Below are 23,486 nucleotides of genomic sequence, written 5' to 3'. Positions count from 1 at the left end.
TTCAGGCCTCAACTTGAAATATTGAAGGATTGCTATGAACAGAATATTAAATGATGAAAGCATCAAAAAAAAATGTGGAAGGAATACATGGTCACAAAAGCCAAAAAGAATTGTTTGACATTGAACCATTTCAGGTATAGCATATGATCAAGAAACAATGCTATTGAAAGAAGAGTCTAAACTGCACTAAAGGCACTGGTGAAAAATAAAGCTCCGAGAATTGACAGAATCCAATTTGAAATGTTTTTAACAAGTTGATAACAGCATTAGAGGCACTGACTCGTCTATACCAAGAAATGTGGAAGGAAAGAAAGGTATGTGACCAACTCATTGGAAGAGTTCCATATTTGGTCCCATTCCAAAGAAAGATGACTCAGCTGAATGTGGAAATCATCGAACAGTGTCATTAATACCACCCACAAGTAAAATTTTGCAGAAGATAATTTAAAAATTGTTGCAGCAGCATATCGATAGGGAACTGCCAGAAATTCAACCCATATTCCGACGAGGATGTAGAACAAAGACTATCATTGCTGATTTTAGATGGATCTTGGTGGAAAGCAAAGTATACCAAAAGGATATTTACTTGTATTTTATTGAATGCACAAAGACATTAGACTGTCTTGATCACCAACGCTGTTTAACATTGCAAAGAATGGGAATTCCAGAACTTCATTGTGCTCATGCAGAACCTGTACATAGACCAAGATGCAGTCATTGGAATAGAACAAGGGGGAAGCTTGTAAAATTGGGAATGGTGAGCATCCAGGTTGTATCTTTTATACATACTTACTCAATATGTGTGCTGAGCAAATAATCCCAAGAAGCTGGGCTGTATGAAGAAGAATGCAGTATCAGAACTAATGAGAAGAGGATTGCAAGTTTGCTAGAATATCCTCATTAAACTAAAAAAGCACACTCAAACTGAAAAATATACATTTTTTTTAGCCTGAAGAGAGAAAAGGTTTTGTAAATTGCCCAAACTCTTTCACTTCACCGAAAGCTGAGATTTTTAAAAATCCTTTGTTTTCTTCAGCATTCAGTTATGAAAAATAGCACTGCAGTCTTCATTGAAGTTTAAATAAAGTGATTGTGGTCTTATTGAAAATGTATTTAAATTATACTTTGGGTATAAACAGTTTTTGTAAATGTGGGAGCAAGAATTAGAAAAATATTATAAAATTTTCAGACTGCCCAATAGAAGGAAATAAAATTTTAATGAATTTAAAAATATGATTCTTATATAATTCTGGTATTTTTTTTTCTGATACAAATTTTTGTAAGAAAAATGTCAAACAGTTCAGAAGTTAAAGTAATAAGAATAATTTCAGTTATCACCCACCATAACGTGTTATATACCTAACAGAAAACAAGACATTTTTTTCTTATTACGAAATACACTGATCTATGTAAAATTCAACACTTTCATATAAAAACTAATTTACCAGTGAGTATATAGGAAAGATGGAGTCCTGGTGTGGCACTATGGGCTAATGCGTCAGACTGCAAAGCTATTTAAACTGCAAGGTCAGTGGTTCAAGCTCACTAGCTGCTCCTTGGGAACCCTGTACAGGGTCGCTATGGGTAGAATCAACTCAGTGGCACTTAACAACAACAACCTATAGGAAAGATAGCTAGAAAGATGTATGGAGCTATATAGTAAAAGACAAGCATTGATTAACCTGCATTAATTCCAAATTCCTATCTAAAATTCTAGAAGTTAAAGTACAACGCTTTGAACATTATAAAGGTTATATAGATGCTAAATCCAGTTTATTAGTACATATACATATAGTTATAAAGTTACATAGGTGATTTACAGTGATAGAGTGTTCATGTCTAATCACTTCTCCTTTTTTCAGTATTGCTGAATGCTGCAGCACTCCTTATTCCCTCCTTGGTTTGGTTTTCACCGTTTCTTTTGTTGCCTTGGGTGTTCTGACGCTCTGCAAGTTTTACCTGCAGGGTTATCGGGCTTTCATGAATGATCCTGCCATGAATCGGTAAGTTCTTTAATCTGAAATGAGATAACCAGAAATGTACATTTCATAGAAAACTTGAGCAAGTAGTAATGAATTTTTTAACTTGATGAAATTTAGAGGAAATGGAATTTGGAGAGGGTTTAATTTTTTTTTTTTTTTTAATGAATAAAAATACTGTGAAGAAATACCTTCATATAGTATTTGAAGAAATATAAATTCCATGTAAAAAAGTATTTTAATTTTATGAACAGAATGATATGTGTTAGACACTTTGCTTCCGTAGATTTAAGAGCCATTTGATTTCCTGCTTTTTCCCATTTCAAGTTCGTTGTTGTCATTAGATGCCATTGAGTCAATTTTGACTCATGTGGACCCCACTGACGGTGGAATTGCTGGCTGCAGTCTTTATGGGAATAATTCACCAGGTCTTTCCTACCATGGTAGGCTCTAACCACCAACCTTTCAGGTAGCAGCCAACTGCTTAACTTTTGCTCCACCAGGGCTCCTTTTCAAGTTTGTGTAGTTCTGCTAAAATTAAATTCCTACATTTTGTATTTTCTTAAAGGCCTTTATTATTTATTTATTATTATTATTATTTTGCATGTTTGAATGTAAGTTGAATACTGATTTTAAGCTTCAAAGACTGTATTGGTGAGACTACAGAGTGGTTTATCTAGTTGTTATTAAATCACTTAAGATTATGCATTGGTAAATTCTGTTTGTACAACATGTCATGATTTCTGTTACTTTAACATAGGTATTGTCTCTCTAGATGTGGCACTATAGGATTAGCTCTGGACCGCAAGGTCGGTTCGAATTGTACAGCAGGGGTGGGGAACCTTTTTTCTGCCAAAATTTGTAACATCATTTGAGCACAATGCAAAATTATCAACTTAAAAATTACCCTGCTGTATTTGGTCAAACATGTGATTAACTCATCCCTAATGTAATGGCTTCCGGTGTGGCAATGTAGGGTCAATACCGGATGGCGAACCACGAGATTAGCAGTTTGAACCTACCAACCATTCCTCGGAAACCCTATACAGGGTTGCTGTGAATTGGAATCGACTGGATGACACTTAACAACAACAACGATGTGATGGCTGGAACTATAGTTGCCTTGTTATGACCAGTCATAATGATTTCCTGGGTCTTGTAAGGCCCTGGTACCTGATGTTCTCTACCCCTTCTATACAGGTCACTATGAGTTAGATGGAACCTACTTGATGGTACTTAACAACAGCAACTTCTTAAAGTACTTAAATCATTAATGGAGTATTTCTGCATTAGTAGATGATATTGTGGTGTTAAGTGCACTCAAACCATGATCTTGTGGTTCACAGACAGTCCCATGCTTATCCTAAAGAGCCCACCACACTCCAGTAGATATAAATTGGGAAATATTTTTTTATTATTACTAGCTAGGTTTTTGTTTTTTTTTTCTTTCTTTCTTTTTAATGACAGAGGAGAGAAAATTTAAAACAATTCTGGCCCACGATCTCCCTACCAGTCCCAGCTCATATCTTTAAAGTAGGGGAGAAAAGAGATAGTGCTTGGAGTGGAGAGAGAGAAAGAAAAATAGTTTGTTTTTAAGTTCAGAAACTTTATAGCATTCAAAAGGTGCAAGTTAAAAGTGACAGCTTTCTCCCTTTGTTCCCAAGGGTAACTGTTAATAATAATTATTTTAGAATTTTGTAAAGGGGAATGTGTGTATATGTTGTTCTTTTGTACAGTTTCACATATTGCACATACTGCTCTGTATCAATTTTTCACTAATATGATTTAGAGGGTTTTTTGCTTATGTTAGCATATAAAGGTACACTTTTGTTGTTGTTAAGTGCTGGTTCTGACTCACAGCCATCCTGTATAGGTTTTCTGAGGGAGCAGAAAGCCTCATCTTTCTCCTGCAGAGTGGCTGGCAGGCTCAAACAGGACCTTGTGGTTCAAAGTCCAGTGCTTATCCGATGTAGCCACCACACTCCAAAGAATACTTTTTTAAAATCTCTTTTTTCTTTTTGATGGAATTATATAATAAATATTCCATAGTATGGATGTTTTGTTTTGTTGCTGTTAAAATATAATGTTGTTGGGTGTCTTTTTTTGTGTATGTCTTTGTCCCTTTTTCCTTTTATTATAATTAGTACAATTTCAAACCAGCAAAATTGAGAAAATAGTAGAATGATCTGCCATATATACCCATCACCCTTCCCCAAAAGTACCAATTCATGGCCTGTGTCTTACATTCCCTGCCCCTTTTCCCTACTCTTGATGACTACAATTACTTGAAGCAAATTCCAGATATAATTTTACCCATAAATATTTCCATCTGTAGGTTTTTAACTAAAATATAATGGTCACTCTCAATAAAAGAAGAATTCCTTGACAGCAAATACTGAGTTGATGTTCACATTTCCTTGAATAATTTTTGTTGTTGTAGTATTTTGTTTGTTCAACTCAAGATCCAAATAAGACTTCTTTCTTTGCAGTGGGTTGATTTCTTAAATTATCTGTTACTGTTCACGTCTTATCTAGCTCTTTATTTTTTCCCTTGCATTTTATTTGTTGGAAGGTGTTGTTAAATGCCATTGTTTTGGTTCTGATTCATAGCAACCCTGTGTAGGATTTCTGAGGAACAACTAGTGGGTTTGAACTCCGGACCTTGTGGTTCAAATCAGCTTTTCAGTCCAGTGCTTTATCCTATAGTACCACACCAGGACTCCTGTGGAAGACGCAGGTTATTTATCCTAGAGTTTGCGCATTGCATCCACAGGGTGTCATGTGACATGCTCCACTAGTCACACTGTTTTCTCATTGTAACTTCGGTTGTACATTCCTTGGGCAAATTATTACCAGGAAGATGATAGAATTGATGAATTGTATGCTTTTTAAGTCTATTAGTAAATTTATTTTATAAGGATTGTATCTATACTTTCACATTTTGATGCCCATTTTCCCTTATATCTGCCCGTGCTTGCTATCATCAAACTTTATAATACTTGCTAATGTGATTGTAGTTTTTAAAATTATGCCCCTCCTTTGCTCCTTTCTCACTGTGAGAGTTATTTGTAAATCGAAACAATAGAATAAGAGGTCTTAGGACTTAGTATGCGGTGTATTTACCATATGTAAATACTTTTTTTTTTTTTTTTAAGTATTTAATGTGCAGGGCTTTTTTTCTCACTTAACTCTTTTGGGTCTCATAGTCTTCTTGAGGAGACCTTTGCCTCTCAAGATTGTGAAGACAGTCATGTTTGATTTTCTCTGATGTGTCTGGTTTTATCTTCATACTCAAGATGTAATTTAGGGTGGGAACGGGCATAATTTAGTAGATCTCTAAATCTGGCAGCATTATCTGGCTCATTAGCAAAATGTAGTTGGGAAACATGTATTTATCTTAGAAGTTACGTTTTTCCTGTGCATGTATTAAAATGATGGCTACTATGCTTTTGTCCATGTGGTCATGTGATACTATCAACACTATATATATTGCTGTTGCTGTTGTTGTCTTGAAGGGCTCTTAAGTCAGTTCCAACTCATAGCAACCCTCTATAGGCTTTCCTAGGAGCAGCTGGTGAATTTGAATGGCCGATCTTGTAGTTTGTAGCCCGGTGCTGATCTACAGCACCATGCCAGCAGTCTCATACATTATTAGAGTGATGTTAAATGATAAGTTAATATACTGATACATTTTTTTAGTCTGAATTAAGTGTCAGTACAGTCATAAATATGTTATAATAATAGTCTTAAAATTTTGGATTATTTTTTCTAGGAATGAAATGAGATTCTGATAATTGTGTTTTTGTTTTTTACCCTCTGAAAATGTATGACTTTTTAGGGGCATGACAGAAGGAGTGACTCTGTTAATCCTGGCAGTGCAGACGGGTCTCATAGAGCTGCAGGTCGTCCATCGGGCATTCCTACTTAGTATTATCCTCTTCATTGTGGTGGCTTCCACCCTACAGTCCATGCTGGAGATCGCAGATCCTATTGTTCTGGCGCTGGGAGCATCTAGAGACAAGTAAGACAAGTCCCCAAGACAGACCTTTGTAATGTTACGTTTAAAGTCACAAATTGGGTGCATAAGTGGTAGCCGGTTAGTTCAGGAAGTTTACTTTTTTGTTTTCCTGTATGGAGGTGATTGATTTGACTTTACTAATCTTTTTTTTTTCCCCCTCTCTCTGAATCTCTATAGCTGAAAATCACAACAAAGGCCATTTAATTACAAATAAGCTTGCTTTTTCTCTACATAAATTTAATACTTTTAAAATTTCTAAAATTTAAAACATAGAACAAAATTCAGTCTAGGAATCACAGCAAATAATTCAAGAGGGCTCCAAAAAGTTTGTGGAAAATTGGAATTAAAAGGTAATTGAAATTTTCATGAACTTTTTGAAGCCCCCCTCTTATATAATTTTTTCCTGTTCAGTGGTAGTTAGAAGAAAAGCGTGGAAGAGAGAAAAATAAAGGCTGACCAGCAGGCATAAAGATAGGCATTTATGGAATAATAGCCTCATCTAATGACATATCTTATTCTGACTTGTTGAAGTCATAATAGGGACCCTGGCCACCCTACAGGGCCAGATGAAACTAATAGCTGGATTCTTCTGCATGTTGTGTGGCAGAAATTTCACAAAGGAATCAAAACGAAATATTTAGTTAATTGGGGTAATCGTTTGGCTTTTTTCGTTCCTTTCTTTTAGTTTGTACTAGAAATTGCTTAAAATTTAGTGTCATTTCTCCTCAGCATTTTATCTGTACTCTCATTATTGATTATAGAAATACATCTGAATTTGTTGCCTTTTTCGTAGCATTTCATGAGTAAGGAGCAAGCAGTCTTGTGGAGGATAGAATTGTGGCAGCAGAGGTTTTTTTTTTTTTTTTTAGCATTCTAAATTAGCATTTTAATTATAGTTCATCAGATTTATCTTTGTATCCCTATCTCCTACATTGCCAAGTATTCTATAAAAAATTCTCAAATGATAGGATGGCTGGAAGAATCTATTTAAATAAGCTCCAAGTTCTTGGATATGTTTCAGATCCTCGTAATTAAGGGTGCTTATTTGAGGTTTGTTTTTGATGTTTAACGTTTTTCAATAGAAGAATTTAGAATGTTGAAATCAATGATTAGTTCAATTAACTAACCATTTAATAGATCTGAAAATTGGGTTTCTTTGTCCTAAGTACAACTAATACTTTGTCATCTGTTGCAATATTTTATTATATTATTAACTTTGTTTAAGAATAATGTAACACTATAGGTGTTTCCATCCCACCAGCCGCTCCTTGGAAACCCTGTGCAAGGTCACTATGTGTTGGAACTGACTCAGTGGCACTTAAAACTTGATAGAAAGTTTGGAGAAGAGGAAAGAATTACACAATTCCAGTACTATAAGAACTTGTAGATCCAGCACTGGCTCTTTCTAGAATGCTGAACTAGCATGACTGCTGACTTCTCCCTCTAAGCTAGTGGAAAAGCAGGATTAACAGTTAGGTTTCTCTCTTATCGCCCACCCTCTGTTGCCTCAGTAATTGAAAATACTTGCAGCTACATGCCAATAATTGTTAAAACAAATGAAGTGGAACTGACTCAAGAAGAATTTACAAGTGTGTGTGGTGCTGTGGGTTAATGTGCCAGAATGCAAAGCCGTTTGAACTGCAAGGTCGGTGGTTCAAGCTCACCAGCTGCTCTTAGGAAACCCTGCACAGGGTCGCTATGGGTCGGAATCGACACAATGGCACTTAATAACAACAACAGTATTTCTATAACTATTAAAGAAATTGAAGCAGTTAACGGGCATCCTCACCCAAAGAAAACGTGATCCCAGGTGGCATTCGAAGGAAGAAATTATCTGAATTTTAAACCAAATACTTCAGAGAATAGAAAGAATACTCCCCAGTTCATTCTACTAGGCCAGTATAATCCTGTATCAAAATCAGACTTACATTATGAAAAAGATAACTATACTTTCATTTCACATGCAACAGGAGTTTTTATGAAGCCCATGTAGTCCAAGATATGTATCTAATTTTAGTATATATTAAAAGTGGCATGTCAGAAGAGTGGGGATAAGACAGTGTTGTTCTATAATGAAAACTGGAGGAAAATTATTTCTCCTTTTGGTAATTGTTGAAATCTGTTTCTCACACCATAAACAAAAGGATCAACTCCATAATGTCATGGATTTAAATGTCAAAACTAAATATTGAAATTACATAGGTTTGCATAATGTGGACCTTGGAATAGGAAAAGATTACACTGTGAAAGGAGAGATTGATAAATTTACCTTTTAAAATCATAATACTTCTAAAAATTAGTATAAATTGGAATGACTATTCCAATAAGATACACAATGTGCATAACCAGGTCTTCCTTGTAGGTGCATGGCTATTATCCTGTCACAAACAATACTTCATGACTGATCTGGATATATTCTTTTTGACAGTGAATGCAACACCATTCCTCTTCAATTCATCATTCCCGGCATAGTAAACCATGTGGTTGTCATAGCCAACACCAGTCCATTTCAGTTCACTAATGCCTTAGATATCAATTTTTATGAGTTCCATTTCATTTTTGACAATTTCTAATTTTCCTAGAGTCATACTTCATACATTGCACTTTCCAGTTATTAATGGATGTTTACAGCCATTTCTCTTCATTTTGAGTTGTGCCCCATCAGCAAATGAAGGTCCTGCGGGCTTTACTCCATTAGCGTCATCACGGTCAACTGTACTTTGAGGTGGCAACTCTTCCCCAGCCGCATTTTGAGTGCCTTCCATCCTGAGGGACTCATTTTCCGGCACTATATCTGACAGTGTTTTTCTGCTATTCATAAGATTTTCAGTGAGTAAACATTCAGAAGTAGTTTGTCACTCCTTCTTCCTCATCTGTCTTTGTTTGGAAGCTCATTTGAAACCTGTCCACCATGGGTGACCCTGCTGGTATTTGAAATACCAGTGGCATAGCTTTCAGAATCACAGCAACTCACAAGCCACCGCAGTAGGACATATAGCCCATGAATATTCTTCTGTATACTTTAAATTATCTCTAGATTACTTCTAATTCCTAATATAATGTAAATTCTATGGAAATAGCACTCTACTCCCTCTAAGCCTTTGAGAGATTTCTTTGAGCACTAACTTGCTGATTCCCCTATCCCAGTTCCCCCCCATAGTATATTTTCAGTGCAGGTTGGTTGAATCTGCAGATGCGGGAAATACACAGACACAGAAGGCAAACTATATACTCTTGTTGTTATGTGCCGTTGATTCAATTCCAATTCATAACAACCCAGTATAGGACTTCCCAGTAGTTACTGGTGGGTTTCAGTTGCCAGCTTTGTGGTTAGCATTACAGTGATTATTTGGCAGCACCACACCAGGACTCCTTTTTCTATACTTTTTAAGAATAAAGATTCAACAAAACCTTCCGACCAAAATAAAAGCTAGCAAGAGAAAGAAGACCACAGGATTGAAGCTGATAGCTTCACCAGGTAAATGGCCAGATATAGGTTGTTTTCTGACCTTAGCTTTTGTTTTGGGTAAGAGGGTTTATGAACACTTTTACATTATTTATAATAGCAAATTAACCTGCTACCTACATAAAAGAGAGCCAAGTTCAGATTAGTGGTAAAAGTGCATTATGAACCAAATGTTGTGATTGGTTCAGTGTATTAGCAATTAAAAAAAAAAAAAAAATTGGTTCAGTAACCTTTAAAATTAGAGGAACTACTTTGCATAATATATGAAATAATATTAATAGTTCCTGAAACACTGCTTCTGTCAGCTGGAAATATAAATGAACCATAACCAACTTTAAAAAACTATGTTTAAAATTTTAAGGCAAATCACCCCTTTAAAGATCAGCTGTTATTCACCATCTAACATACTATTACAGTAATTTCTGCCTGCCTGCCTTTCAAAAGACAAAACTATTTGTTTTGAATGTCAGACCATAGGTGTTGACATTGTGATGTTTATCCTGTTGCCCATTGATAATACAAATATTTGTCAAGAAAAGACACACAGACTACAAAGTACTTTGCTTTAGTTTTTACCATAATAATTTACTTTTTTTCTCTGAAGTATTTATTATAGATAGGACCACAAAGGATTTGATTTGGCTTTGTGTGTGGCTAATTTTACCCCCACCTAATTTTAATTAAAGGTAGAAAAGATTACTTTTATGTCTCATTGAGAGGTTTTACATGTATTTGAAACATATCAAAGATGCTGATATTTCATTAAACATTTAATTTTTGTTTTGTATAGCCATGAACTTTAAACTATTTTGGTTAAAATCCAAATTTCCTTATACTTGTTTTAAATAATCTGTATTCATGTTTTATATGAAATAATTGAATAATAATTTTAGGTGTGGATATTCTGTTTAAATAGATTATAATTGAGTTTTATTTTTTAAGAGAGGGAAAGTTTTTTTTTTTAATTAATTTTTTGTTTTTTGTGTTCAATGATGACCATTACATTAAAAAATGAATACTATAACAGCTTTCACATACTAAAGAAATGAAAGTCTTATTTGTTTTTTAAATCTTGAAATAGTAATAAGGCCTTCCATCCTAGTGTGGTGCTCTGGGTTAATGTGCTAGACTGCAAGGTTAGTTTGAACCGCATTGTCAGCAATTTAATCTTACTAGCCATTCCTTTGGGATTCCCCATAAAGGGTTGCAATGAGTCAGAACTGACTCAGTGACACTTGACAATAACAAACATCATCCATTTACTTGTAAATGGTATATATAAAATAAGTAAATATTTCTTGATTAAATTCGTAGAAGAAATACAGCATTTTTATATAGCATGTGAAGCGTTTTCAAATTTTTATTTAAGGCACTTGTTTGGGAGAGCTTTTACATACTTACCTTTTAAATGTTAGTAACTGATATAATATGTCTTCAGTTAGGAGCCCAGGTGGCACTGTAGAATAAGCACTGGATTGCTAACTACAAGATCAGAAATTCAAACCCCTCTGCCACTTTGCAGGAGAAACATTTACAGCCTCACAAACCCTATGCAGGGTTCTTATGAGTCAGAATTGACTAGATTATGAGTCAGAATCGACTAGACAGTGAGTTTGATTTTTTTTGGGGGGGGTGCATATATTAGGATAGCATATACTTAAGGAATGATCTATTAGAATTTTACATTGTATGAAGAGGTTAAAAAAAAAAAAAAATTGTGTTCCAGAAGCCAGAATTCTTACCAGTTTCCTAAACTATTAGGCATTTTTTTTTTGGCCATTGTAAGGGGACTTCTACATATTATTTCACTGTTGACAACAAGGTAGAGTTTGGGTGGAATCTAAAATGTTCTTCTCAGTTCTCAACATTAGTCTAAAACATTAATCTCTTGATTTTTTGCATACTTGAAAAAAAGACATGAAAATTATTCCATTTACTTAGTTTAATGCATGGGCAGATATGTGGGTGGGTAGGAAAAGTTAATCATGAAAAATAGTAAGTTGAAACAAATGTTTAGGTTCTGTTTGGCATCTACTTCCCATAAGCCTTTGCACTTAGGAGCCATGGGGCTCATGAAGTTGTTATGTTCCTTTTTCTTTTCCATAGAATTTAAGTTTGGAGGATAAGTCATGGGTATATGATAATTAAAATAATACTAAGTATGAGTTTTCCGGAACACTTAATTGTGCTCATGAAGAATCTGTACATGGACCAAGAGGCAGTTGTTCGAATAGAACATGGGAACACTGAATATTTTAAAATTAAGAAAGGTGTGCGACAAGGTTATATTCTTTCACCATAGTTATTCAACCTGTATGTTGAGCAAATAATCCGAGAAGCTGGGTTCTATGAAGAAAAATGTGGCATCAGGATTGGAGGAAGACTCATTAACAACCTGCGATATGCAGATGATACAACCTTGTTTGCTGAAAGTGAAGAGGACTTAAAGTATTTACTGATGAAGATCAGAGAGCACGACCTTTGGTATGGATTGCATCTCAATGTAAAGAAAACAAAAATCCTTAACTACTGGACCAATAAACAACATTCTTATCAATGGAGAAAAGATTGAAGTTGTCAAGGACTTCATTCTTCTTGGATCAACTATTAACACGTATGGAAGCAACAGTCAAGAAATCAAATAACGTATTGCATTAGGCAAACCTGCTGCACAACACCTTTTTCAAGTGTTGAAGAGCAAAGATATCAGCTTGAGGACTAAGGTGCACCTGATCCAAGCCATGGTATTTTCAATAGCCTCATATGCATGCGAAAGCTGGACAGTGAATAAGGAAGACCATAGAAGAATTGATGCTTTTGAGTTACAGTGTAGGAGGAGAATATTGAAAGTGCCATGGGCTGCCTAAAGAACCAACAGATCTGTTTTGGAAGAAATGCACCCAGAGTGCTCCTGGGAGGCCAGGATTGCCAAACTTTGTCTCATACTTCGTATATATTTTCAGGAGGTATCACTCACTGGAGAAGGATATCATGTTTGGTAAGGTGGAGGGTCAGACAAAAAGAGGAAGATCCCCATTGAGATGGATTGGCAAAGTGGCAGCATCAGTGGGCTCAAGCATACCAACAATTGTGAGGTTGGCCCAGGATCAGGCAGTGTTTTGTTCTGTTGTGCATAGGGTCGCTCTGAGTTGGTACCAACTCGATGGCACCTAACAACAATAACAACACTTCAGTGACATGTACTGGGGTGGCACAAGGTTAGTTTAAACCACAAGGTTGGAAGTTCAAACTCTTCAGCATCACTATGAATCAGAACCAACTGCACAGCACTCCACAACAACACCGCACTTCAGTGTTAAGAGTCTCAGAGATCATTCAAGAGGGAACCTAGGTCCAGAGGGCCTGGAGAAAGGTAGAATCTCCAGTGAGTAGTATTCAATCTGACTAGGTGGGGCTGGTGTAATGAAATGCAGCCGGGTCTCTTGTGATACAATAGTGAATAATTGTTATTAGGACTGTTTGTGAGGGTCGGAATGTAAAGGTGGATGTTTTATTTTATAGCAAGGAGGGGAGTGATTAACTTGTCAGTCTAGGATTGGATGTCCCTAGGACCATCAGGGGAGAAGAGCAGAGAGCGGGACCCTACCCAGAGAAGCAGTGATGCCTGAAATGGAGCCAGAGATGATGACGCGAAGCGATGGAACAGCTGGAGACTTTAGATCCAGAGAGGGAGAGCAACTGTTTGCTGAAGACCTGGGGGGCACAGGGGAAGGATTGCATGGAGGGGATTGTAACCATGGCAATGAGAGACAATATATGATAGAATGAATGTAAGACTGATGTTCTCCCATGTAAACTATCACATAATTCACAATAAAACATTCAAAAAAAAAAAAGAGTCTGAGAGATCAGACAGTTGTTGTAGGGATATAAGTTTGTTTAGGTTGAGCTACCCTAAAGGATTTACAGAAATAAAGAGTGACACAGAGGCATTTCTGGTGGGATACAAGTGTACTTGTGTTAAGACAGTTAGAATTAACTGTTGAGTTATGTGTAGAACAGGTGTCGACAAGTTTGAGATGATAGATTGGAGCCAGAATTTGGGTAACCTTGACATTTAGAGAAGGTGTTGACAATGTTATGAAATCAGAACTTTAGGAAGATTAATCTGACTGGCACTGTTCAGGATGACCAAGTGATAGAAGAAGACCAGCTAATAATAAGTCTTACCATGCTGTGGTTCCTCGCTTTTTATTCTTTCTGATTTCTGCATATATAAGGATTAATATACCTGTGTGTTGGAGAACTATTTCTATTAATAACACTGCACCACTGCAGCAGAGTAGAGGGGGGTAACATATAAATTGACAAAGTCCCCTGAGCCTCTGCCAACTGAGAAAGTTACTGTTAGAATTGTTGACATTTAAAGCTATGACTGGAGTACTGGTGTGGTGCTGTAGGATGAACACAGAACTGCTAAGCACAAGGTTGGCAGTGCAAACCTACCAGCAGCCTCTAGGAAAACCTATATACAGGGCTTCTGTGAGCAGGAACTGACTTGATGATACTTAGCAATAACAACAAGGCTATGGAAGTTAGAAATAGTTTCAAACCAGTAGGAATAGAAATGGAATTAAAAACAAACTACTGAGAGAAAGAAAAGATTGATGATTCTTGGTAGCTGAGTAGGTGCAGAACATGGGGGTGGGGGGTGGGGAAGGAATGTACCAGGTGACTGCAATGCCAAGCCTTGTTTGCATGCTTGGAGAAGGAGGTCAAGGACATACTTGTGAAATGGCATAGTGACACAACTATTTGTTGCGGGTGTAATTGTTATGTAATTAGATGGCAGACACTTAAAGGAATACTTTTCTGTTTCTCCAGGAGTTTATGGAAACACTTCCGTGCTGTGAGTCTGTGTTTGTTTTTGCTGGTTTTCCCTGCTTACATGGCTTACATGATTTGCCAGTTTTTCCACATGGATTTTTGGCTTCTTATCATCATCTCCAGCAGCATCCTTACCTCTCTTCAGGTAAATCTAGGATTAATTGTCCATTATGTTTGATTTCCTTATTTTTCCTTTTGAAAAAGGAAATAATCTTTTTCAAAATTAATGATTATAAGTGGCTAATTCAGATGAGTACCTCCTCATCCTTTTTACTAGTGCATATTACATATGAGCATAAGAGTTGGAAGGCAGGTTATTAAAACTCAATCTGTATATGTCATTGTATTTTTTAAAATTAAGTTAACTAAGCCTTTCATTTTCTCCTTTTCAAAATGATATAATACATAGCTACCATGAAAATCTGAACTTGATAAGTAATTGTAAAATATTAAACGACTTACAATTAAGCCAGTTCTCCAGTGTGTTTACATTTTATTAAATAACCATTTAGAAAATGATTCATAATTTTCTGATAGCTATAGTGCTGCGGGTTAATGTGCTAAAACAGAAGGTTGGCAGTTCAAGCTCATCAGCCACTCCTCAGAAACACTATGCAGGGTCACTATGGGTTGTAACCAACTCAACAACAGCAAAATAAATATATGTATGATGTATATCTGTGTATACAGACTGACAGACATGATACATTGTCCATACACACACACATCCTATTGGCCTAGAAATGATAAACTTACTATAATAAGTTTAAACTTAACTGTCACTTAAAGTTAGATTTTTGCTGCCTGATCAGAAAAGGGTAAAAGAAAATGTAGCACTGACATTTGAGATTTATTCAATATTTATTGTAGAATTAAAGATACTTTGGGAGTTGGGGAACATGAATGAGCACGGAATTAGGAAAACTGAGAGAGAGTTGATGGGCTTTACTCACCTGGGAAATAGAGGGGAAAGTGAATCAGAGAAAACATTACTAATTAGTCCTAATTTTAAGACAGTTACAATCCTAAAGCATGGCTCTAGTATCTAATGTGCAGTTTATTAAATCACCCACATTTTAGTTATCCATGTTTTCTCTTTAGATGTTAAACATGGCATCCTGGTGATTATCAAGAATGTGTTTGAATTGTATCTGTTTAAATATACATACTTTTTTTTTCCAGGTTCTGGGAACCCTTTTTATTTATGTCTTATTTATGGTTGAGGAATTCAGAAAAGAGCCAGTGGAGAACATGGATGATGTCATCTACTATGTGAACGGCACTTACCGCCTGCTGGAGTTTCTGGTGGCCTTGTGTGTGGTGGCCTATGGCGTCTCTGAGACCATCTTTGGAGAATGGACAGTGATGGGCTCTATGATCATATTTATTCATTCCTACTATAATGTGTGGCTTCGGGCCCAACTAGGGTGGAAGAGTTTTCTTCTCCGCAGAGATGCTGTGAATAAAATCAAATCGTTACCTGTTGCTACAAAAGAACAGCTTGAGAAACACAATGATATTTGTGCCATCTGTTATCAGGTAACTTGGGGACACACAGCATATCCCTTGATACCTTGATACTTCAACCACGTTCACCAAATTCAGCTATTTTTTTTTTTTTTTTTTTAATGGGACTTTAAAAATTGTCCTCCTGAGAAAATGTTTCCATTTTATTTCTAAATTAAGCTTTTAATTTTCTTCCCAGTTCTAATTTATTGTTGTTATTTTCAACATTGCCGCTCACCCATAAATAAAGGAAAAACAGGTCAGGTGTATTTTATATTTACTCCCTATTACACACACACACACATGTACTATCCAAATACTATCAGTCAGGAGTCAGCAACTTCTGAAAAGTGGTGTGCCGGGATTTTGACTCTTTTCCTTCTAGTATCCCCAGGGTAGGGAAGAAGTGTGTGGGTGGCGAAACTGTGCTTACTTACCTGTGGTTTACTGGGTTTCTGAGGTACAAGCCTTTGTGTATTGGAAGGAGGGCTGTGATTGAGGCAACCATCTGATGTACCATTGAAGTTGGTCTGCCTGCCGCCTTTGGCACATGTGCCGTAAGTAGTTGCTAACTGTCTTTAATATAAAAAGTAAGGATAGCATTTAAATTAACTTGGAAATAAAGCAAAAATAGCCCTGTAGTGTAGACGCCAATCAACTAGGCATCTTATGAGGGTGATTGTTCTACATTCAGAAATGCCTTTCTGCCGTTGGAGGTACAGATAGAGATGAGCAACAGCAGGAATTGTGTTCCATTTATTTCACTCTTATTAGAAAGTATAGGCTGGGGGAATAAAACTATAGATAGTGTCAGTGAGTTTACAGGGAATAGTCTTTCTCCATCTCTGCTTTTACAGTTAGGTGAGTTGTGTGTATATTTGTTTATGTTTAAGCGAACTAGAAGTTTCTAATAGCAACACGTAACTACTATTTATTGTTACTAGAACAGAATATTTTATGAAGTACTAGCCAAAAAAATAGAGAGTGTGTGACTGTTTTCCACGGTTGGTTTTTCTATTTTGAGGCAGTGAGAAGTGATGTGGGCTTCCCTACCCACCCCCACCCATTAGTAGTCAGTCATTCTCTTTGTTCTGTTTTTATTGTTGATGCCAAATCCAGCTCCTATATGCTAGATAGCCTCACTATAGTCAGGATAAAAACAGATTCCAGTGCATCCACTTCAGAAGCTTGAGTGGTCTGGAGGCTGTGTTTTGTATCTGTGTCGTCCCACTGGAGGCTCAGTAATCTGAATACTGCAGTTGTTTCACCCTGGAGTTTCCTACAGAAGCTAATGTCTCAGTGATGGTACATCTAAGTCCGCCATCTCTATGGTTGTTGAAGAGTTTTCTTTTTGTATTTAATGTTGTCACATCACTTTTTGGAGGTGCTAGAACTACCTGCTGATGTCATTTAGAAAATGAGAATAAAATGGCTAAGCTTTCTAGCTGGCTGCTCGCATTCCCTTGGATGGCTTTCTGCTTAAAGGTTGAGGTGTTACCAGTTCTTGGCAAGGAATAACCACAACTCCTTGTTTGGAGCTTCAAACAAAGTTAATGGTTGATTCACCAAAATGTACATCTGTACACCCTTAACTTCACATTCTCAGCTTTCCTTCTCTATGGACTGTGAGAGCAAAGTATATCTCTCTCTGTTCCAGTGGTTATCAAACTCAAAGTTGCACAGACCGCACACAGGGAGTTTGTGTTCACTGTAGATCTGTGGATCCCATCATCAGAGACCTGTGCCCTAGGCCCAGAGTGGTCCAAGAATATGCATTGCTGACTAGCACTCCAGGTGATTGTGATGCAAGTTGAGAAACAAACACTGGCTTAGACAGACCAGATCTTGAAAACTGGATAGACATTGGCCCTCATGAAATTGCCACTTCCTTGCCAATACCCTGGTGACATGTGGCTGATAGGATTTTATCTCCTCATACATATTCTCATTAGAGAGTAATCTTTGCAGTTGTGCTGAAGACAAAGTCCTGTCTTCATCAGAAATTCTGAGGTTGTAATTATCCTGGTGTCATCCCAGCAGAGACCCAGTAATTATTCTCTAGTTGTGTAGCCCAGTTAAGACAGTAGTTTCTTCCCTTCTTATGGTTCTTCTTTCTTCTTTCTTAATTGCTTATATAATTGCTCTTGCTTTATTTGTATAAGGATCTCTCATGGCAAGAGGATTAGTAGTACTCAAATACAAAAATGAGTCTTATTCTACTATCTGTGTTACAAGTTTTCTATTGTGAGGCAATATTGGAACTAGAACATTTGGGAACAGTACCAAAACTTTTAGATCATAGACATTTAGGAGGTATCTTTTGTTTCTCTCTCTTTTAGGACATGAAATCTGCTGTGATCACGCCTTGCAGTCATTTCTTCCATGCAGGTTGTCTCAAGAAATGGCTGTATGTTCAGGAGACCTGCCCTCTGTGCCACTGCCACCTAAAGAACTCATCCCAGCCCCCAGGTTTAGGGACTGAGCCAGTCCCACAGCCTAATGCTGGAGCAGAGCAAAACATTGTGCATCAGGAAGGAACTGAAGGCCCAGATCAAGAGCGTCCTCGAAGGGCCAGTGCACAAGAAGGTTCTAGTGACAGTAATGGGTGCTTGGTCAGAAAATCAGATAGCCAGGAAGGGACTTTTGATCCCAAGGAGTATCCACTCAGCGCAAAAGATGAAGCATGCCCTATTGCAGACAGCCAAGAAGAAAAGAAGCAGTAGTAATGCTTTTGATATTCTGGAGGAGACGTTGGCTGAAGCTGGAATTTGTGCTCAGATGTAAGGAACAGATGAGGTTATCATGCAGAGAACTGACATTCCAAGGAGCTGATGCAGGATGTGCTCTCAGTGGAGGCCGGAGGCCTGGACACTGGGAGAAATGTTGCAGTGTATGCTAATCAAAATGTATTTATCTAGTCTATACTGATGTTTTATAGAGGTTTGCCAAGGAATTCCAGCCTCAACAACTTCAGAAGCTGCCCCTGATTTGTAGGGATTCAATCGGATTGGGGTGTTTGAACAGGCATACGGAAAGATCATAAGGGTAGCAGGGGAAGAAATAGCAGGCAAAAGTGGAGCCAGCATTCCACTTTTGGTGGGACAAGATCACTGTTGTTAAGAAGTGCAAGTAGTTTCCAGCCCTTTCCTCCACCCTCGTTTCCCTCAGTTGGTTGGAGCTCAGTCAGGTGATTTTGTGATTGTACAGCACTGAGATGAAATCAAAGATGTAAAGTCATTGATTGTATTCAAAGATTGAAGCACGCTCATATTTCTGATGTGCTTTAGGGGAGGGGCGGGTGGGCACTTGGGCCTTGCGGGTGCATTCATGTAATCTGAGACTCTTGAACTTTATGATGGAGTCTTCAATATTTTGATGTATATGAACTTTTGTTAATATGTTGTATACTGAGTTGGCTGTGTGACGTGAACTAAAACTCTGATGAACACTTTAGAGTCTGCTGTAGTGCAGGAAACCGAAGTGCGAAGGGCTTTAGGGCACTGAGAAAAGGCCCGGGTGTGCTTTTCAATCCTGTGTGATGTTTCATTCTTGCTACTGGATCAAAACAGTGTTAAATTATGGCGATATTTGCACTTGGGGAATGAATACATAATTGTATGATCACACTCTGCAAATGCCACTTTTAAAGCTGTTAATAGACTTTGCACCTTTTCTTTGATAAGGATGTGTCATATTTAAATTTTTACATTCATCATGGCTACAGGTAGACCTGGGGAGGGGGGAATGTAATTTTTTATGGGAATTTTGATATGAAAAGAAACTAGTCATTTATTTATACAATAGGCTTGACTCAAAAAGTGTTTTTCAGACTTGGTATTCCTAATGTGGGATGTGACTTTATTTTATTTTTAGCAGTAAATTTGAATGTAGACTGACAGACATAGCTGAATGTCTTAATAAATTTAAATTTGAAGATAACTATGATTTGCTCCTGTGATGGTTATTGTGAAATATTTTGATGAAATACTGTCCTTGGGAGGGACTGCCTGTATCCAGCTGGGGTTTCCGATCAGAAGTGCCCAGCAGAAGTCAGAACGCTTGGGTGGAAAAGGATCAGTCAGTGTTCTACACCAGGAGAGTTCCCCTCAGCTCTGCAGCAGATGCATCAGAAGAGCTTTTAAGAAGCAGCAGACGTTTCTGATCCCTACATCAGACCTGACTCCGCATGTAGGGCTGCCTTGTTGTTTTGTGCTATCAAGTTAGTTCCCACTCATAGCAGCCTTGTATAGGGTTTCCAAGGAGCAGCTGGTAGGTTTGAACCACTGACCTTGAGGTTAAGCAGTCTAGTGTTTATACTACAGCACCATACCAGGACTCCTGGGAACATGCATTTCAAAAGTTCCCAACTGATTCTTTAAAGCTTGCCTGGCACCAGCACAAGTTTATTTTGAGAAAAATACATTCCTTTCTTATCAAGTGCCCCTGGCTTCTCACCACCCTTTTGCTGATCCAAGTTGGGCAAAAAGAAACAGGAAAAAAGAGCAGCTGGCTCCCTCTAGTGGTAATAAAACTGCTGTGCAAAGACTGTAGTTTTAGTTATTTTGCTAAGTGCCATCGACTCAGTGCTGACCCATAGCGACCCTGTATATGGTTTCCGAGGAGCGGTTGGTGAGCTTGGACTGCCGACCTTGCGGTTCAAACCGACTTTGCAATCCAGCACTTTGTGCCTCACAGCACCACACCAGAACTCCTTAAAGACTGTAGTAGGGGTTTCTTATTTTAAAATTTTCAGCCTTTGTGTAAAAGGTACACTTGGCAAATGTTAAACTTCTTGGTGCCCTGTTTAAAATCATTTATGACATGGTTAGCTTGGTTTGTTTCCTTTAGCATTCAGTAGCATATAGTAGGGATTTCTTACTAAAATGTTTCAGCCTTTGCATGAAAGGTATAATTGCAAATGTTGAAGTTCCTGGTGCCCTGTTTAAAATCATTTATGACATGGTTAGCTTGGTTTCCTTTAGCATCCAGTACATTTGAGACCTTGTTTTACTTTTTTGACCAAAGGGATCTCATAGAGTCATAAGGAAAAGTGTTCAGATGTTACAATAAAAGGAGAACTTTCTGTGGCATCTGTAGCACATTATGATACATTGTTTACTTCCTGATGGCAAGGAGACCCCAGTTCCACACCAAGTCACATGAGCTTCTTCAGGGAAATTATGCTATACTGTAACAAAACCCTTCCAAATCTCAGAGGCCCTAAAACAAAGAGTTCTGTTTTACACTACATATGTGTCCATTTGTCAACTGGCAGGGGTATCCTGTTGAGTGTAGGCACTCAAGGATTAGGCCACTATCAGGAACATCCCTGAAGATCATGACAAAGGGGCAGAGCTCTGGAAGACTGTGCACCAGCCATAACTTGCTCCGCCCAGGAGTGTGGGCAGTTGCCATTTATGCTCTCAACCCCCAGTCCAGAACTATACTTACGGCCCCAGCAACCACAGCAGGCTGCAGAAGCTTAGCCTTCCCTCCTTCCACGGCATGACCTATCAACAGGGCTGATGACCACCACACTCTTGTTGGAGCAACAAGTAGTTTTGCCCATTATTCAAAATTTGCTTCTTGTTCTGTGCCGTGGAGTCGGTGCTGACTCATAGTGACTCCGTACAGGGTTTCCGAAGCTGTAAATCTTTACGGGAGCAGAAAGCCTCATCTTTCTCCCATGGAACAGCTGGTAGTTTCGAACTGCTGACCTTGGGGTTCGTAGCCTGATTCGTAACCACAAAACTTGGTAGCACCCCATAAACAGTTTGAAATATAACAACCTAGAAACTTCACTTCCTCCTTCCTTGTTTTAAGATACTGGGATGGTAACATTGTATAATGCTATTCTAACTTATTTTCTAACCTTCTGTGAGACTTCTTGACATGTTTAAGCACCAAGTTTATACCACTGAAAAGAAAAGAAAACAAAAAAATTAGATTCAGTTCCCCTCTTATGCTTGATCCAATCACGTGACAAAATACCAAATCCCTTATGGACTGTTGATTTAATACAAGTTTTATCACCTTGTAAGCATTGACATTAAAGTTAGTGCTGTTTGTTGTTAGGTGCTGCTGAGTTGGTTTCCTATATAAAACAGATCAAAACACTAATGGGTTCTATGTCATCTTCAAAATGGTTATGTTTGAATCCATTGTTAGCATCTGTGTCGAACCATCTCATTGAGGGTATACCTTTTTGCTGACCCTCTACCAATAATGATCTTCAGGGACTGATCCCTTCTGATGATATGTCCAAAATACATGGATGAAGTCTCGCCATCCTTGCTTCTAAGGAGCATTCGGGCTGTACTTTATCCAAGATTGATTTGTTCCTTCTGACAGTTCATAGTACTTTCAATATTCTTAGCACCATCATTCAAAGACATCAATTCTTTGATTTACTTTATTCATTCAAGCCACTACAATCCCAGGAACTATCAGATGACTAAGTTAGTAGTAAGCAGGCTAAACCCTCAAACTCATTAGCAACATTAGGAGGGGACTTCAAAAAAGTTTGTGGAAGAATTCTATTATCTTGTAGTTGCATGTTTTCATTAATTTTTTTAAAGCCTCCTTATATAAAGCAATTGTTCTAGTGATCTAAAGCATGCTGTTTTCAAATACATCTTTAGAGGTCTGATTTACAAACAGTGGCTTGAATGTGTGGATCCCTGAAATCCTCCAATAGTACTTGGGTGTTTTAAAGTTCAGTGTTTTCATGAGCATTTTACTTCGGGAGTTTGGAATTATACTAAATTGTGGTTTTATTGATTAAAAAGGAATGCAGTTTTCAAGTTTAAAAGGAAGGGCTATTTTTCTATGGCTATGGTAGTGGGACAAGAAGAAACTTACAGATTAATAAAAAAGAAAGCATATGCTAATTTTGAAAAATACCTTTAAAAAAATTTTTTTTAAAAGGCAAGTTTTGCTACGCACTGAACCACAAGGTCAATTTGAACTGCAAGGTAGGTGCTTCAAACCCTCCAACTGCTCTTGGGAAACCCTATACAGGGTCGATAAGAGTTGGAACTGACTCCATGACACTTAACAACAACAGCAACAAGCAAGGTGAAAGAAATTGTAAAGTTTGATTTCTTTTAAATTGCATAATTTTAAACATTTTTTGTTGTTGTTTCTTTTTTGCCATTATTTGGGAAACAAAGCATTTTACTGAGGCTTTGGGGTTTTATACGTATAGGATCATATCATCTTCAAATAGAGTTTTACTTCCTCTTTGCCAATTTGGATGCCTTTAATTTTCCCATCTTGTCATATACCCCTTGCTAAGACTTCCAGCACAGCATTGAATAGGAGTGATGACAAAGGGCACCCTTGTTTGGTTCCTGTCCGTAGAGGGAGGGCTTTCAGTTTCTCTCCACTGAGAGTAATATAGGCTGTTGGTTTTGTATATATTGTCTTAATTATGTTGAGGAATTTCCCTTCAATTCCTATTTTGTTGAGTGTTTTATCAGGAATGGATGTTGGATTTTGTCAAATGCCTTTTCTGCATCAATCGATATGATCATGTGGTTCTTTTCTTTTTTCTTATTTATATGGTGGATAACGTTGATCGTTTTTCTAATGTTGAACCATCCTTGCATCCCTGATATGAATCTCACTTGATCATGATGTATTATCTTTTTGATGTGTTGTTGGATTC

General features: G+C 37.4%; 1 protein-coding gene across 1 annotated transcript in view; it reads left to right on the top strand.

The window, feature by feature from the left end:
* The window catches only part of RNF145 (ring finger protein 145), an 80,435-nt gene extending 60,679 nt beyond the window's left edge, over positions 1-19,756 (top strand). Inside the window, exons 6-10 of the mRNA XM_006864918.1 lie at positions 1,863-2,003; positions 5,818-6,000; positions 14,309-14,456; positions 15,494-15,850; positions 18,157-19,756. Of these exons, the coding sequence (XP_006864980.1) occupies positions 1,863-2,003; positions 5,818-6,000; positions 14,309-14,456; positions 15,494-15,850; positions 18,157-18,540 (1,213 nt within the window). The 3' untranslated portion in view covers positions 18,541-19,756. The remainder of the gene's footprint in view (positions 1-1,862; positions 2,004-5,817; positions 6,001-14,308; positions 14,457-15,493; positions 15,851-18,156) is intronic.
* Positions 19,757-23,486: the final 3,730 nt, after the last annotated feature.

This window comes from Chrysochloris asiatica, unplaced genomic scaffold (genome assembly GCF_000296735.1).
Source record: "Chrysochloris asiatica unplaced genomic scaffold, ChrAsi1.0 scaffold00073, whole genome shotgun sequence".
NCBI lineage: Eukaryota > Metazoa > Chordata > Mammalia > Afrosoricida > Chrysochloridae > Chrysochloris > Chrysochloris asiatica.
This window is presented reverse-complemented; position numbering and strand designations above follow the sequence as displayed.